The sequence below is a fragment of the Oncorhynchus gorbuscha genome, unplaced genomic scaffold, assembly GCF_021184085.1.
Source record: "Oncorhynchus gorbuscha isolate QuinsamMale2020 ecotype Even-year unplaced genomic scaffold, OgorEven_v1.0 Un_scaffold_7708, whole genome shotgun sequence".
Taxonomy (NCBI): domain Eukaryota; kingdom Metazoa; phylum Chordata; class Actinopteri; order Salmoniformes; family Salmonidae; genus Oncorhynchus; species Oncorhynchus gorbuscha.
Genome location: NW_025751039.1, coordinates 1 through 16,712, shown reverse-complemented (window position 1 = coordinate 16,712; position 16,712 = coordinate 1). Strand labels below are relative to the sequence as shown.

Genomic DNA, 16,712 nt, shown 5'->3' with positions numbered 1-16,712 from the left:
CAGACAATGAGTTCCACAGTTCTCTTCAGTGTGATGGTGCCCTACGTGTTGACAGGGGACCTACTGTAGTATGTCCATCTTCAGCTGTAGTCCGTGAAGGACGTTGTTGACACTGAACACGTCTGCTAACAGCTGATGGGTGGACACGCTGGTCTTACAGTTCTGCTCAGAGTAGTTCTCAGAGAGGAAGGACAAGCCGTACATCTGACCCTTGTTCAACCAGTCTTTGTCATGGAGATATTTGGCACTCCACCTTTGACCTAAACAACCAAAACAAATGGACATGTCAGGAAAACATGTTGATGATGATAATAATAATGTAGGAATATCTTGGTCTGGTTTGTAAATTGTATAGGGTAGGTAGAAGTTGCCTAGCCTGAGTGTCAGTCTGGTTTGTAAATTGTATAGGGTAGGTAGAAGTTGCCTAGCCTGAGTGTCAGTCTGGTTTGTAAATTGTATAGGGTAGGTAGAAGTTGCCTAGTCTGAGTGCCAGTCTGGTTTGTAAATTGTATAGGGTAGGTAGAAGTTGCCTAGTCTGAGTGCCAGTCTGGTTTGTAAATTGTATAGGGTAGGTAGAAGTTGCCTAGCCTGAGTGTCAGTCTGGTTTGTAAATTGTATAGGGTAGGTAGAAGTTGCCTAGTCTGAGTGCCAGTCTGGTTTGTAAATTGTATAGGGTAGGGTAAAAGTTGCCTAGTCTGAGTGCCAGTCTGGTTTGTAAATTGTATAGGGTAGGTAGAAGTTGCCTAGCCTGAGTGTCAAGTCTGGTTTGTAAATTGTATAGGGTAGGTAGAAGTTGCCTAGCCAGGGTGCCAGTCTTGTTTGTAAATTGTATAGGGTAGGTAGAAGTTGCCTAGCCGTAGTGCCAGTCTTGTTTGTAAATTGTATAGGGTAGGTAGAAGTTGCCTAGCCTGAGTGTCAGTCTGGTTTGTAAATTGTATAGGGTAGGTAGGCTAGCCAGGGTGCCAGTCTGGTTTGTAAATTGTATAGTTAGAAGTTGCTAGCCAGGGTGCCAGTCTTGTTTGTAAATTGTATAGGGTAGGTAGAAGTTGCCTAGCCGGGTGCCAGTCTTGTTTGTAAATTGTATAGGGTAGGTAGAAGTTGCCTAGCCTGAGTGCCAGTCTGGTTTGTAAATTGTATAGGGTAGGTAGAAGTTGCCTAGCCTGAGTGCCAGTCTGGTTTGTAAATTGTATAGGGTAGGTAGAAGTTGCCTAGCCTGAGTGCCAGTCTGGTTTGTAAATTGTATAGGGTAGGTAGAAGTTGCCTAGCCTGAGTGTCAGTCTGGTTTGTAAATTGTATAGGGTAGGTAGAAGTTGCCTAGTCTGAGTGCCAGTCTGGTTTGTAAATTGTATAGGGTAGGTAGAAGTTGCCTAGTCTGAGTGCCAGTCTGGTTTGTAAATTGTATAGGGTAGGTAGAAGTTGCCTAGTCTGAGTGCCAGTCTGGTTTTGTAAATTGTATAGGGTAGGTAGAAGTTGCCTAGCCTGAGTGTCAGTCTGGTTTGTAAATTGTATAGGTAGGTAGAAGTTGCCTAGCCAGTGTCAGTCTTGTTTGTAAATTGTATAGGGTAGGTAGAAGATTTTCCTAGCCAAGTGCCAGTCTTGTTTGTAAATTGTATAGGGTAGGTAGAAGTTGCCTAGCCTGAGTGCCAGTCTGGTTTGTAAATTGTATAGGGTAGGTAGAAGTTTGCCTAGCCTGAGTGCCAGTCTGGTTTGTAAATTGTATAGGGTAGGTAGAAGTTGCCTAGCCTGAGTGTCAGTCTGGTTTGTAAATTGTATAGGGTAGGTAGAAGTTGCCTAGCCTGAGTGTCAGTCTGGTTTGTAAAAGTTGCCTAGCCTAGTGGTAGGTAGAAGTTGCATAGTCTGAGTGCCAGTCTGGTTTGTAAATTGTATAGGGTAGGTAGAGTTGCCTAGCCTGAGTGTCAGTCTGGTTTGTAAATTGTATAGGGTAGGTAGAAGTTGCCTAGCCTGAGTGTCAGTCTGGTTTGTAAATTGTGTAGGGGTAGGTAGAAGTTGCCTAGCCTGAGTGCCAGTCTGGTTTGTAAATTGTATAGGGTAGGTAGAAGTTGCCTAGCCTGAGTGTCAGTCTGGTTTGTAAATTGTATAGGGTAGGTAGAAGTTGCCTAGTCTGAGTGCCAGTCTGGTTTGTAAATTGTATAGGGTAGGTAGAAGTTGCCTAGCCTGAGTGCCAGTCTGGTTTGTAAATTGTATAGGGTAGGTAGAAGTTGCCTAGCCTGAGTGCCAGTCTGGTTTGTAAATTGTATAGGGTAGGTAGAAGTTGCCTAGCCTGAGTGCCAGTCTGGTTTGTAAATTGTATAGGGTAGGTAGAAGTTGCCTAGCCTGAGTGCCAGTCTGGTTTGTAAATTGTATAGGGTAGGTAGAAGTTGCCTAGCCTGAGTGCCAGTCTGGTTTGTAACCGTATAGGGTAGGTAGAAGTTGCCTAGCCGGAGTGCCAGTCTTGTTTGTAAATTGTATAGGGTAGGTAGAAGTTGCCTAGCCTGAGTGTCAGTCTGGTTTGTAAATTGTATAGGGTAGGTAGAAGTTGCCTAGCCAGGGTGCCAGTCTGGTTTGTAAATTGTATAGGGTAGGTAGAAGTTGCCTAGCCAGGGTGCCAGTCTTGTTTGTAAATTGTATAGGGTAGGTAGAAGTTGCCTAGCCGTAGTGCCAGTCTTGTTTGTAAATTGTATAGGGTAGGTAGAAGTTGCCTAGCCTGAGTGCCAGTCTGGTTTGTAAATTGTATAGGGTAGGTAGAAGTTGCCTAGCCTGAGTGCCAGTCTGGTTTGTAAATTGTATAGGGTAGGTAGAAGTTGCCTAGCCTGAGTGCCAGTCTGGTTTGTAAATTGTATAGGGTAGGTAGAAGTTGCCTAGCCTGAGTGCCAGTCTGGTTTGTAAATTGTATAGGGTAGGTAGAAGTTGCCTAGCCTGAGTGTCAGTCTGGTTTGTAAATTGTATAGGGTAGGTAGAAGTTGCCTAGTCTGAGTGCCAGTCTGGTTTGTAAATTGTATAGGGTAGGTAGAAGTTGCCTAGTCTGAGTGCCAGTCTGGTTTGTAAATTGTATAGGGTAGGTAGAAGTTACCTAGTCTGAGTGCCAGTCTGGTTTGTAAATTGTATAGGGTAGGTAGAAGTTGCCTAGCCTGAGTGTCAGTCTGGTTTGTAAATTGTATAGGGTAGGTAGAAGTTGCCTAGCCAGGGTGCCAGTCTTGTTTGTAAATTGTATAGGGTAGGTAGAAGTTGCCTAGCCGTAGTGCCAGTCTTGTTTGTAAATTGTATAGGGTAGGTAGAAGTTGCCTAGCCTGAGTGCCAGTCTGGTTTGTAAATTGTATAGGGTAGGTAGAAGTTGCCTAGCCTGAGTGCCAGTCTGGTTTGTAAATTGTATAGGGTAGGTAGAAGTTGCCTAGCCTGAGTGTCAGTCTGGTTTGTAAATTGTATAGGGTAGGTAGAAGTTGCCTAGCCTGAGTGTCAGTCTGGTTTGTAAATTGTATAGGGTAGGTAGAAGTTGCCTAGCCTGAGTGTCAGTCTGGTTTGTAAATTGTATAGGGTAGGTAGAAGTTGCATAGTCTGAGTGCCAGTCTGGTTTGTAAATTGTATAGGGTAGGTAGAAGTTGCCTAGCCTGAGTGTCAGTCTGGTTTGTAAATTGTATAGGGTAGGTAGAAGTTGCCTAGCCTGAGTGTCAGTCTGGTTTGTAAATTGTATAGGGTAGGTAGAAGTTGCCTAGCCTGAGTGCCAGTCTGGTTTGTAAATTGTATAGGGTATGTAGAAGTTGCCTAGTCTGAGTGCCAGTCTGGTTTGTAAATTGTATAGGGTAGGTAGAAGTTGCCTAGTCTGAGTGCCAGTCTGGTTTGTAAATTGTATAGGGTAGGTAGAAGTTGCCTAGCCTGAGTGTCAGTCTGGTTTGTAAATTGTATAGGGTAGGTAGAAGTTGCCTAGCCAGGGTGCCAGTCTTGTTTGTAAATTGTATAGGGTAGGTAGAAGTTGCCTAGCCGTAGTGCCAGTCTTGTTTGTAAATTGTATAGGGTAGGTAGAAGTTGCCTAGCCTGAGTGCCAGTCTGGTTTGTAAATTGTATAGGGTAGGTAGAAGTTGCCTAGCCTGAGTGCCAGTCTGGTTTGTAAATTGTATAGGGTAGGTAGAAGTTGCCTAGCCTGAGTGTCAGTCTGGTTTGTAAATTGTATAGGGTAGGTAGAAGTTGCCTAGCCTGAGTGTCAGTCTGGTTTGTAAATTGTATAGGGTAGGTAGAAGTTGCCTAGCCTGAGTGTCAGTCTGGTTTGTAAATTGTATAGGGTAGGTAGAAGTTGCATAGTCTGAGTGCCAGTCTGGTTTGTAAATTGTATAGGGTAGGTAGAAGTTGCCTAGCCTGAGTGTCAGTCTGGTTTGTAAATTGTATAGGGTAGGTAGAAGTTGCCTAGCCTGAGTGTCAGTCTGGTTTGTAAATTGTATAGGGTAGGTAGAAGTTGCCTAGCCTGAGTGCCAGTCTGGTTTGTATATTGTATAGGGTAGGTAGAAGTTGCCTAGCCTGAGTGTCAGTCTGGTTTGTAAATTGTATAGGGTAGGTAGAAGTTGCCTAGCCTGAGTGCCAGTCTGGTTTGTAAATTGTATAGGGTAGGTAGAAGTTGCCTAGACTGAGTGCCAGTCTGGTTTGTAAATTGTATAGGGTAGGTAGAAGTTGCCTAGCCGGAGTGCCAGTCTGGTTTGTAAATTGTATAGGGTAGGTAGAAGTTGCCTAGCCTGAGTGCCAGTCTGGTTTGTAAATTGTATAGGGTAGGTAGAAGTTGCCTAGCCTGAGTGCCAGTCTGGTTTGTAAATTGTATAGGGTAGGTAGAAGTTGCCTAGCCTGAGTGCCAGTCTGGTTTGTAAATTGTATAGGGTAGGTAGAAGTTGCCTAGCCGGAGTGCCAGTCTGGTTTGTAAATTGTATAGGGTAGGTAGAAGTTGCCTAGCCCGAGTGCCAGTCTGGTTTGTAAATTGTATAGGGTAGGTAGAAGTTGCCTAGCCTGAGTGCCGGTCTGGTTTGTAAATTGTATAGGGTAGGTAGAAGTTGCCTAGCCGGAGTGCCAGTCTGGTTTGTAAATTGTATAGGGTAGGTAGAAGTTGCCTAGCCTGAGTGTCAGTCTGGTTTGTAAATTGTATAGGGTAGGTAGAAGTTGCCTAGCCTGAGTGCCAGTCTGGTTTGTAAATTGTATAGGGTAGGTAGAAGTTGCCTAGCCTGAGTGCCAGTCTGGTTTGTAAATTGTATAGGGTAGGTAGAAGTTGCCTAGCCGGAGTGCCAGTCTGGTTTGTAAATTGTATAGGGTAGGTAGAAGTTGCCTAGCCTGAGTGCCAGTCTGGTTTGTAAATTGTATAGGGTAGGTAGAAGTTGCCTAGCCTGAGTGCCAGTCTGGTTTGTAAATTGTATAGGGTAGGTAGAAGTTGCCTAGCCTGAGTGCCAGTCTGGTTTGTAAATTGTATAGGGTAGGTAGAAGTTGCCTAGCCGGAGTGCCAGTCTGGTTTGTAAATTGTATAGGGTAGGTAGAAGTTGCCTAGCCCGAGTGCCAGTCTGGTTTGTAAATTGTATAGGGTAGGTAGAAGTTGCCTAGCCTGAGTGCCGGTCTGGTTTGTAAATTGTATAGGGTAGGTAGAAGTTGCCTAGCCGGAGTGCCAGTCTTGTTTGTAAATTGTATAGGGTAGGTAGAAGTTGCCTAGCCTGAGTGTCAGTCTGGTTTGTAAATTGTATAGGGTAGGTAGAAGTTGCCTAGCCAGGGTGCCAGTCTGGTTTGTAAATTGTATAGGGTAGGTAGAAGTTGCCTAGCCAGGGTGCCAGTCTTGTTTGTAAATTGTATAGGGTAGGTAGAAGTTGCCTAGCCGTAGTGCCAGTCTTGTTTGTAAATTGTATAGGGTAGGTAGAAGTTGCCTAGCCTGAGTGCCAGTCTGGTTTGTAAATTGTATAGGGTAGGTAGAAGTTGCCTAGCCTGAGTGCCAGTCTGGTTTGTAAATTGTATAGGGTAGGTAGAAGTTGCCTAGCCTGAGTGCCAGTCTGGTTTGTAAATTGTATAGGGTAGGTAGAAGTTGCCTAGCCTGAGTGCCAGTCTGGTTTGTAAATTGTATAGGGTAGGTAGACGTTGCCTAGCCTGAGTGTCAGTCTGGTTTGTAAATTGTATAGGGTAGGTAGAAGTTGCCTAGTCTGAGTGCCAGTCTGGTTTGTAAATTGTATAGGGTAGGTAGAAGTTGCCTAGTCTGAGTGCCAGTCTGGTTTGTAAATTGTATAGGGTAGGTAGAAGTTACCTAGTCTGAGTGCCAGTCTGGTTTGTAAATTGTATAGGGTAGGTAGAAGTTGCCTAGCCTGAGTGTCAGTCTGGTTTGTAAATTGTATAGGGTAGGTAGAAGTTGCCTAGCCAGGGTGCCAGTCTTGTTTGTAAATTGTATAGGGTAGGTAGAAGTTGCCTAGCCGTAGTGCCAGTCTTGTTTGTAAATTGTATAGGGTAGGTAGAAGTTGCCTAGCCTGAGTGCCAGTCTGGTTTGTAAATTGTATAGGGTAGGTAGAAGTTGCCTAGCCTGAGTGCCAGTCTGGTTTGTAAATTGTATAGGGTAGGTAGAAGTTGCCTAGCCTGAGTGTCAGTCTGGTTTGTAAATTGTATAGGGTAGGTAGAAGTTGCCTAGCCTGAGTGTCAGTCTGGTTTGTAAATTGTATAGGGTAGGTAGAAGTTGCCTAGCCTGAGTGTCAGTCTGGTTTGTAAATTGTATAGGGTAGGTAGAAGTTGCATAGTCTGAGTGCCAGTCTGGTTTGTAAATTGTATAGGGTAGGTAGAAGTTGCCTAGCCTGAGTGTCAGTCTGGTTTGTAAATTGTATAGGGTAGGTAGAAGTTGCCTAGCCTGAGTGTCAGTCTGGTTTGTAAATTGTATAGGGTAGGTAGAAGTTGCCTAGCCTGAGTGCCAGTCTGGTTTGTAAATTGTATAGGGTAGGTAGAAGTTGCCTAGCCTGAGTGTCAGTCTGGTTTGTAAATTGTATAGGGTAGGTAGAAGTTGCCTAGCCTGAGTGCCAGTCTGGTTTGTAAATTGTATAGGGTAGGTAGAAGTTGCCTAGCCTGAGTGCCAGTCTGGTTTGTAAATTGTATAGGGTAGGTAGAAGTTGCCTAGCCGGAGTGCCAGTGTGGTTTGTAAATTGTATAGGGTAGGTAGAAGTTGCCTAGCCTGAGTGCCAGTCTGGTTTGTAAATTGTATAGGGTAGGTAGAAGTTGCCTAGCCTGAGTGCCAGTCTGGTTTGTAAATTGTATAGGGTAGGTAGAAGTTGCCTAGCCTGAGTGCCAGTCTGGTTTGTAAATTGTATAGGGTAGGTAGAAGTTGCCTAGCCGGAGTGCCAGTCTGGTTTGTAAATTGTATAGGGTAGGTAGAAGTTGCCTAGCCCGAGTGCCAGTCTGGTTTGTAAATTGTATAGGGTAGGTAGAAGTTGCCTAGCCTGAGTGCCGGTCTGGTTTGTAAATTGTATAGGGTAGGTAGAATTTGCCTAGCCTGAGTGTCAGTCTGGTTTGTAAATTGTATAGGGTAGGTAGAATTTGCCTAGCCTGAGTGTCAGTCTGGTTTGTAAATTGTATAGGGTAGGTAGAAGTTGCCTAGCCTGAGTGTCAGTCTGGTTTGTAAATTGTATAGGGTAGGTAGAAGTTGCCGAGCCTGAGTGCCAGTTTGTTTGTGTTATCATACCAACTCCTTGTCACTCATGGTCATGTTTGGCTTGACAATGACATCAATAGAGCTGTCAAGAGCACAAACAGATCTGGGACCAGGAGATAGGAGACAACAGATCTGAGACCAGGCGAGAGAAGGAGACAACAGATCTGAGACCAGGCGATAAAAGGAGACAACAGATCTGAGAACAGGCGAGAGAAGGACACAACAGATCTGGGACCAGGCAATAGGAGACAACAGATCTGAGATCAGGCTAAAAGTTGCCTCTAACCACTGACACAGGGTGAGATTATCTTTCATCCCCCTAATGGTTTAGGTTGGGGAGTAATCTGATCCTAGATCTGTGGTTAGGGGAGTGTAGGGTATGATGTTACCTGGAGGGTCTCTGCAGATGTAACATATGTACTGGTCCGGGATGCTATCCTCCAGAAGCCCCATACACACACTGTGCTGCCAGCACATACACTCCTCACACTGAAACACAGAGAGAGAGAGACTGAATGTGTGTGTTTAGGTGGAAAACATATAATACATTTGATTTATTTATTTAACTAGACAAGTCAGTTAGGAACAAATTCTTATTTACAAATGACAGCCTACCCCGTCCAAACCCGGACGAGCACCGCCCTATGGGACTCACGACCACGGCCGGTTGTGATACAGCCTGGACTCCAACCAGGGTGTCTGTAGTGACTCCTCTAGTACTGAGATGCTGTGCCTTAGACCGCTGAACCAGGGTGTCTGTAGTGACTCCTCTAGTACTGAGATGCTGTGCCTTAGACCGCTGAACCAGGGTGTCTGTAGTGACTCCTCTAGTACTGAGATGCTGTGCCTTATACAGCTGAACCAGGGTGTCTGTAGTGACTCCTCTAGTACTGAGATGCTGTGCCTTAGACCGCTGACCCAGGGTGTCTGGACTCCACTAGTGACTGTGCCTCTGAACCAGGGTGTCTGTACTGTACTGAGATGCTGTGCCTTAGACCGCTGAACCAGGGTGTCTGTAGTGACTCCTCTAGTACTGAGATGCTGTGCCTTAGACCACTGCGCCACTCGGGACTCCACATGACAACAGACATGTTTATGCCCAGTTGTTATGTCTGAGGGATAGTTGGAAAATTCCGGAAACTCCCCCCAAATTCCTGAAACACTCCCCAAATCCCCCACCCCTGGCCAAACCCTCCCTTAACCCAGACAACGCTGGGCCAATTGTGCGCCGCCCTATGGGACTCACGACCACGGCCGGTTGTGATACAGCCTGGGATCGCACCAGGGTCAGTAGTGACGCCTCTAGCACTGCAATGTAGCACCGTAGACCGCTGCGCCACTCAGGAGGCCCATATTAGAGGCCTGAAGGGAACGCCCTGGCGGAGCTTGTGGCAGACTTGTACTTTGTACATGTATTTGTTGTAAACTCCCCAGTTAACTGATACTAAAGAGTGATTCATTTAATATTAACTTCAGGTGTCCTTGGTGTTGAATTTACACCACAAGTGACTGGGATGTTCCAACCCCACCTCAGGCAGAACCACCCCACCTCAGGCAGAACCACCCCCACCTCAGGCAGAACCACCCCCACCTCAGGCAGAACCACCCCCACCTCAGGCAGAACCACCCCCACCTCAGGCAGAACCACCCCCACCTCAGGCAGAACCACCCCCACCTCAGGCAGAACCACCCCCACCTCAGGCAGAACCACCCCACCTCAGGCAGAACCACCCCACCTCAGGCAGAACCACCCCACCTCAGGCAGAACCACCCCACCTCAGGCAGAACCACCCCACCTCAGGCAGAACCACCCCACCTCAGGCAGAACCACCCCACCTCAGGCAGAACCACCCCACCTCAGGCAGAACCACCCCACCTCAGGCAGAACCACCCCACCTCAGACAGAACACTAGTCTGAGGGCTCCAGTCAGTCCAGTACCTGAATCATGAATCCATTCTCCTCATCCATCTCACAGATACAGCGGACGATCTCCTGGGTACCATCCTCATCCTCCTCCTGGAAGTCCTCCATGTTTAGAGAGTCAAAGTCCTGGTCGGAGGGTTCAAAACAAACCCCCTTAGTCACATCTATACATTTCCTAAGCTATAACACACAATCTATTTCATAGAGGAGGATCCTAAAGGACCATGGAGTCCAGTCTGCTTCCTGTTTCCAGAAACAAATGGTAGTATGGTGACAACCCTACCTGGTTGTACTCATCTCCACTAAACAGCAGGCTCTCTGTGGTCGAGTCCTCCAGGAACTCTATGTCTGACAGATCTGGAGAGGGAGAGAGGGGGGAGAGATAGGGAGAGAGAGAGGGAGGGGGGAGAGGGGGAGGTAGGGAGAGAGGGGGAGGGGGAGAGAGAAAGGGGAGGTGGGAGAGAGAGAAAGGGGGAGGAGGAAAGAGGGAGGGAGAGAGAGGGGAGGGGGAGATATATGTGAGTTGATCAATTTGAACAGCACATTCATGTAAAGATGAGATGTGATCAGTTGATATACACATGTATTTATACGCCTTCATTCTATAGAAAAGATGCCCTGTCAGGCGATTCCCACTCACTCTCTCCGGTCAGGTCCACAGAGAGGATGGCGCGGGGGTACTGGTAATGTTTGGTGGTGGAGCAGGAGGAAGAGGAGGAGCGGTGAAGAGCAGACGCCGTAGATCGCTCCAGGAAGGACAGGGACATGTCATCGTAGTCAGAATAACCTGCAGGTGAGAAAACACAGAATGTGTTTTTATGATGTATTGACGATGTGCTACTTCTAGCGTCTGTTTATCTTTCACGTCGGTATTTATTGGGGTTGTGTGTATTGGCTGGGGCAATTAAACTCCCCCCTTTGAGGATTGATTAAGTACTATCTTATGTCTCGTCTTAAATATATATATGTTTACAATAAGCTATACAAATGGACTGGTCATTCGCGACAACATACTACACACAACAGCGGGAGCCCTTGGAGAAACAGTAAGACACCTGAACTAAACGTACAGTGCTGCTTAGATTTCCTCTTCTTCTTCTTCTTCTTCTTCTGTTTCATTTTGAAGTGTTCCTTCTCTTTCCTGTCCCTCCGCTCTTTATCCTTCTTTTTTCCTAAAAAAAACAACAACAACAACAGAACATCTATTTAAATCACCAACTGATTTTTGCTCGGAACAACAGGAGGAATGTTATTGATTACAACTGCTAAGAAGAGAAGTAGAACACAATCTCACCGATCACCTGGGATTTCTCCTCCAGTTTCACCTTCTTCTCATTCTTTATTAACCCTGTAGAAGGAGTCATGTAATTCAAGCACAGTTCTCTGCAGTGAACTGGGTTGCTTTAAATGTGTGACCCAAATGGAACCCTATTCCCTATATAGTGCACTACTTTAGACCAGGGCCCTATGGAACCCTATTCCCTATATAGTGCACTACTTTAGACCAGGGCCCTATGGAACCCTATTCCCTATATAGTGCACTACTTTAGACCAGGGCCCTATGGAACCCTATTCCCTATATAGTGCACTACTTTAGACCAGGGCCCTATGGAACCCTATTCCCTATATAGTGCACTACTTTAGACCAGGGCCCTATGGAACCCTATTCCCTATATAGTGCACTACTTTAGACCAGGGCCCTATGGAACCCTATTCCCTATATAGTGCACTACTTTAGATTGTTTCGTTTCCCCTCTGTCATATTTCATGTGTTTTTCCTTCTCATCTATATCACTACCTCATGGTGTGTTGTTGGCCAGTGAAGCATGTCACTGGGCTGTTTTACACCTGCTGCATCCTGCCCTGCCACTAACCTGGCTCCAGGTCTTACAGCCCCTCAGGAAGGCCCACTGCCCTGCCACTAACCTGGCTCCAGACCTCACAGCCCCTCAGGAAGGCCCACTGCCCTGCCACTAACCTGGCTCCAGGTCTTACAGCCCCACTGCCCTGCCACTAACCTGGCTCCAGGTGCTTGTCCTTCTTCCTCAGGAAGGCTTGCCACTAACCTGGCTCCAGACCTCACAGGCCCTCAGAAGGCTCTTCTCCTGGGCGGCGGAGGGAGGCCCCAGACCTCACAGCAGCTCCACTAACCTGGCTCAGAGCTCATGGAGGCAGACCTCAGCGCTTCTTCCCACTGTTCACTAACCTGGGAGGTTTCAGCCCTCAGGAAGGCCCACTGCTCCACAAGGCTCCAGGTACAGTCCAGTTGCCACTAACCTGGCTCCAAACCTCACAGTGCCTGGAGGAAGGCCCACTGCCCTGCCACTAACCTGGCTCCAGGTGCTTGTCCTTCTTCAGAATCTTGTCGTGGAGGGACCTGGCTATAAAACATATGGCCCTGAGGGGACAGTATAAAACATATGGCCCTGAGGGGACAGAGGAGACAGTATAAAACATAACCTGGAGGGACAGAGGAGTACAGTATAAAACATATGGCCCGGAGGGTACAGTGCTGGACAGTATAAAGACATATGGCCTAGAGGGGACAGAGGAGACAGTATAAAACATATGGCCCTGAGGGGACAGAGGAGACAGTATAAAACATATGGCCCTGAGGGGACAGAGGAGACAGTATAAAACATATGGCCCTGAGGGGACAGAGGAGACAGTATAAAACATACGGCCCTGAGGGGACAGAGGAGACAGTATAAAACATATGGCCCAGATGGGACAGAGGAAACAGTATAAAACATACGGCCCTGAGGGGACAGAGGAGACAGTATAAAACATATGGCCCAGAGGAGACAGTATAAAACATATGGCCCTGAGGGGACAGAGGAGACAGTATAAAACATATGGCCCAGAGGGGACAGAGGAAACAGTATAAAACATACGGCCCTGAGGGGACAGCGCTGAGGGACAGAGGAGACAGTATAAAACATATGGCCCTGAGGGGACAGAGGAGACAGTATAAAACATATGGCCCTGAGGGGACAGAGGAGACAGTATAAAACATATGGCCCTGAGGGGACAGAGGAGACAGTATAAAACATATGGCCCTGAGGGGACAGAGGAGACAGTATAAAACATATGGCCCTGAGGGGACAGAGGAGACAGTATAAAACATATGGCCCTGAGGGGACAGAGGAGACAGTATAAAACATATGGCCCTGAGGGGACAGAGGAGACAGTATAAAACATATGGCCCTGAGGGGACAGCGCTGAGGGACAGAGGGGGGTGAGAGAGAGTATAAGGTTGGGCTCTGGACAAAAGTAGTGCACTATATAGGGAATAGGGTGCCATTTGGGATACAACCTAAAACAATGTTGTGAATTTGTGTATTCAAGTTACATACTAAGTGTTTTCAAATGAATGGAATCTAAAGCCATACACGATGAGGTGGAGACAGTCCTGCGTCTCTTTGTGTTGTCAGGGACCTCCAGCAGGGTGGTGGTGGTGGGCATGGAGGCTGAGGTGGCCCGGGTACGACCAGCCCTTTCTGGGGAGCCTGGCAGCTCAGAGTCCTGGAGGTCTTTGTCAGCGTTGTGGTAATACTTGAGGTGGTAGTCCAGCAGCTTGGCTTTGCGGAAGGCCTTGGAGCACCCAGGGATCTTACACTTGTAGAGGTCCAGGTCGTTGGGAGACGTTGGGTCATCACACCACTTGGTGTTCATGACTGAGAGAGAGAGAGAGAGGACACAGAAGAGAGAGAGAGGTGACACACAGACGAGAGAGAGAGGTGACACACAGACGAGAGAGAGAGGTGACACACAGACGAGAGAGAGAGAGAGAGAGAGGGAGGGAATGTTTTTCTGGATTATCAAGTCTCTCAGTCCAGAACATGCCACCCTTTTTGTTCAAGCTGGGCTGAAGAGCGTTTGAGTATGCTTCCATTCTATCGGACAGAGAGGACTTGGTAAAGATCGGCTTCTTACCGGAACATGAATAATAATTGCAGTAAGCCTTGAAGGTAAATGAAAAGTAATGGTTGAAAGTAATACAATCAAAGTTCAATTACATGGAATAAAGTGGAGGAGAAAACCTACTTGGCTCCCTGGTGTGTTGGTTTAGTTTGGAGGTCCTGGTAATACTTCTCCTCCCAGCAGCTGCAAATCAAACAGAAACTCAGATGGATTAGGACATTATCTAACGGACATTGTCCTGTACAATGTCTGACCCTAATGGCACCTACTCCCTAGAAAGTACACTACTTTAGAGCACTTTGTAGGGAATAGAGGCCATTTGACATGCTGCAGTTGAGAATAAATAACTCCCCCAGTCAAGAATTACCTGCAGCTAAGGGTGGGAATTTGTCTGCCACTGCCGTATGATTGGCTGATGGTCCGTCAGTCAGCTGGTCTCTGTGTGTGATTGGTGGATGAGATGGTGTGAGGATGGAGGCAGCAGATGAAGGTGTAGGTGGTATGCCGACACAGTAGTTGTGGAGGGTCGATGACTCTGCCTTCTCCACAGAGTTTGTCATTTGATCTAAAGGAGGACAATCACACACAGAATAGATTCAGGGTTGAATAAATAGACCTGTTTTCCTGGTTGTTCATGTTTTTTTTCTTGGTCAGGGTTGTATTCATTAGTGCACACTGTAGCAAAACATTTTGTCACGCAAAATTAAAAACAAGCGTTTGTTATTTGACAAGTTCAGGTCGTTCCCTCCCTGTTCGGCCCATTCGGTTCTCGTTAATATGACCCCGTTCACGAAGGTGTCAGGAAGAACTCCTGTCCTCGAGGCTGCACTCACCCTCTGGAGAGGAGGGTCTTTGTGAGATGTGTTGTGCTCCCTCCCATGGGGTGAGAGGTCAGGGCACTGGGTGGTGGCGGGTTGAGAGGTCACGCTGGGGTCAGAGTTCATATCAGGGCTGACGGTGGCCAGGCGCTGGGAGCGTCTCCTCCTCTGGCTCTGTTCTGAGCTCCTGGGGGAGTCTGGAGGAACCGTCTCACCATGCCCTGTTGGAGAGGAAGGACAGCCCCGTCACTTAACAAACAACCAAATGACCCACTAAGTATCATCATGGAAAATAGTTTTGTGCCGACAGTGATCGTAGCCGCTCCCCAAGTGGGGGCGGCATGGTAGCCTAGTGGTTAGAGCGTTGGACTAGTAACCGGAAGGTTGTGAGTTAAAACCCCCGAGCTGACAAGGTACGAATCTGTCGTTCTGCCCCTGAACAGGCAGTTAACCCACTGTTCCCAGGCCGTCATTGAAAATAAGAATGTGTTCTTAACTGACTTGCCTGGTTAAATAAAGGTAAAATAAAAAATACAAATAAATAAAGTCTTACTACTGTTGGGTTCTGAGAATATGAAATATACTAATTCATGTCACTGAGGGAGAGAGCTTAATGTATAACATTTACATTATGTCAGGATATGTTATTGTTAGCCATCAGGCATCCTATGGGTGGGATCCTCTGGGATGAGAAGAGACACAGTCTGGTACCAATCACCATGTCAGCCTTGAGTTGGGGAGGAGTGAGCACTTTGAGGTAGCGGTCAGGTCAGATGAAGTGAGGAAGAACAGATATCACTAAGGTTCTGTCTAGCAACAGAGATGCATTGGCTGTTTAGAAGTGTAGGAGGAGACTCAGCATAGGAGGAAGGGTTAAGTATCAGTGCTTGTGTGAACAACGTCTTTGACTAATGCAGCTGTATTGACCCTCTGGGAAAATAAACTTGGTTAAGCTTTCATAGAGTCTGTGGAGTTTTTACCGGGAGAATTAGAACCTAACACTTCTGAGGCAATTAGTTTGTTTTCCCCCCAAAAAATCTTCCAAAAACTGTATACATAAAGTTCATATCTGTAACACCACTTGTGTCTAAGACTATACACTACTTTGAGTTAGTTAGTGGAAGTACTTTTCCCACTGTGACCCTGTCCCTCAGCAGACTAACCTGGAGCAGTGTCTGGGCAGCTGTGTCTGGGGAGGACTCAGCATGGACTCTGGGGCTGACATGGTGTCCTCCTCAGCAGACTAACCTGAAGAGTGTCTGGGCAGCTGTGTCTGGGGAGGGACTCAGCATGGACTCTGGGGCTGACATGGTGTCCTCCCAGCAGACTAACCTGAGGTAGCAGTGTCTGGGCAGCTGTGTCTGGGGGGAGGGACTCAGCATGGACTCTGGGGCTGACATGGTGTCCTCCCCAGCAGACTAACCTGAGGTAGCAGTGTCTGGGCAGCTGTGTCACCAGGAGGACTCAGCATGGACTCTTGGGGCTGACATGGTGTCCTCCCCAGCAGACTAACCTGAGGTATAGTGTCTGGGCAGCTGTGTCTGGGGAGGGACTCAGCATGGACTCTGGGGCTGACATGGTGTCCTCCCCAGCAGACTAACCTGAGGTAGCAGTGTCTGGGCAGCTGTGTCTGGGGGAGGGACTCAGCATGGACTCTGGGGCTGACATGGTGTCCTCCCCAGCAGACTAACCTGAGGTAGCAGTGTCTGGGCAGCTGTGTCTGGGGGAGGGACCAGCATGGACTCTGGGGCTGACATGGTGTCCTCCCCAGCAGACTAACCTGAGGTAGCAGTGTCTGGGCAGCTGTCTGGGGGAGGGACTCAGCATGGACTCTGGGGCTGACATGGGGAGGGAGCCGTGTCTGGGCAGCTGTGTCTGGGAGGGGACTGGACTCTGGGGCTGACATGGTGTCCTCCCCAGCAGACTAACCTGAGTGTAGCAGTGTCTGGGCAGCTGTGTCTGGGGAGGGACTCAGCATGGACCCTGGGGCTGACATGGTGTCCTCCCCAGCAGACTAACCTGAGGTAGCAGTGTCTGGGCAGCTGTGTCTGGGAGGGACTCAGCATGGACTCTGGGGCTGACATGGTGACCTCCCCAGTAACCCTGGAGCAGTGTCTGGGCAGCTGTGAGGACTCATGGTGTCTGACATCCTCCCCAGCAGACAGAGTAGTGATGGAGCACGGCAGCCTGACGCTCTCTGCTTCTGGCTACTGTTAACCAAGACAAACAGGCTCTTCATTATTTAACTAATTATTATACAAATAGCAACAAAAAATATGAATTACAAGTACAACTTACAATTACATTATTAATGACAAATGATTACCTGATTACAATACACTGTAAATATACCAATAAAGCACAGATTTCCTAGGGCTTTGAAAGCTAGCAATACGTAACTGAACGAAGTACA

General features: G+C 47.5%; 1 protein-coding gene across 1 annotated transcript; it reads right to left on the bottom strand.

The window, feature by feature from the left end:
• Window positions 1–60: 60 nt before the first annotated feature.
• LOC124029787 (PHD finger protein 20-like protein 1) lies at window positions 61–15,982 on the bottom strand. Its single transcript, XM_046341370.1, has 15 exons — window positions 15,901–15,982; window positions 14,315–14,520; window positions 13,849–14,046; window positions 13,605–13,664; window positions 12,950–13,234; window positions 12,038–12,069; window positions 11,976–11,983; window positions 11,888–11,934; window positions 10,852–10,905; window positions 10,628–10,729; window positions 10,198–10,344; window positions 9,841–9,914; window positions 9,573–9,683; window positions 8,023–8,122; window positions 61–260 (listed from the first exon to the last, which is right to left on the bottom strand). Exons 3-15 carry the CDS (start codon window positions 14,039–14,041, stop codon window positions 61–63), a joined length of 1,413 nt encoding a protein of 470 aa, XP_046197326.1. The 5' UTR covers window positions 14,042–14,046; window positions 14,315–14,520; window positions 15,901–15,982.
• Between the last annotated feature and the right edge of the window lie 730 nt (window positions 15,983–16,712).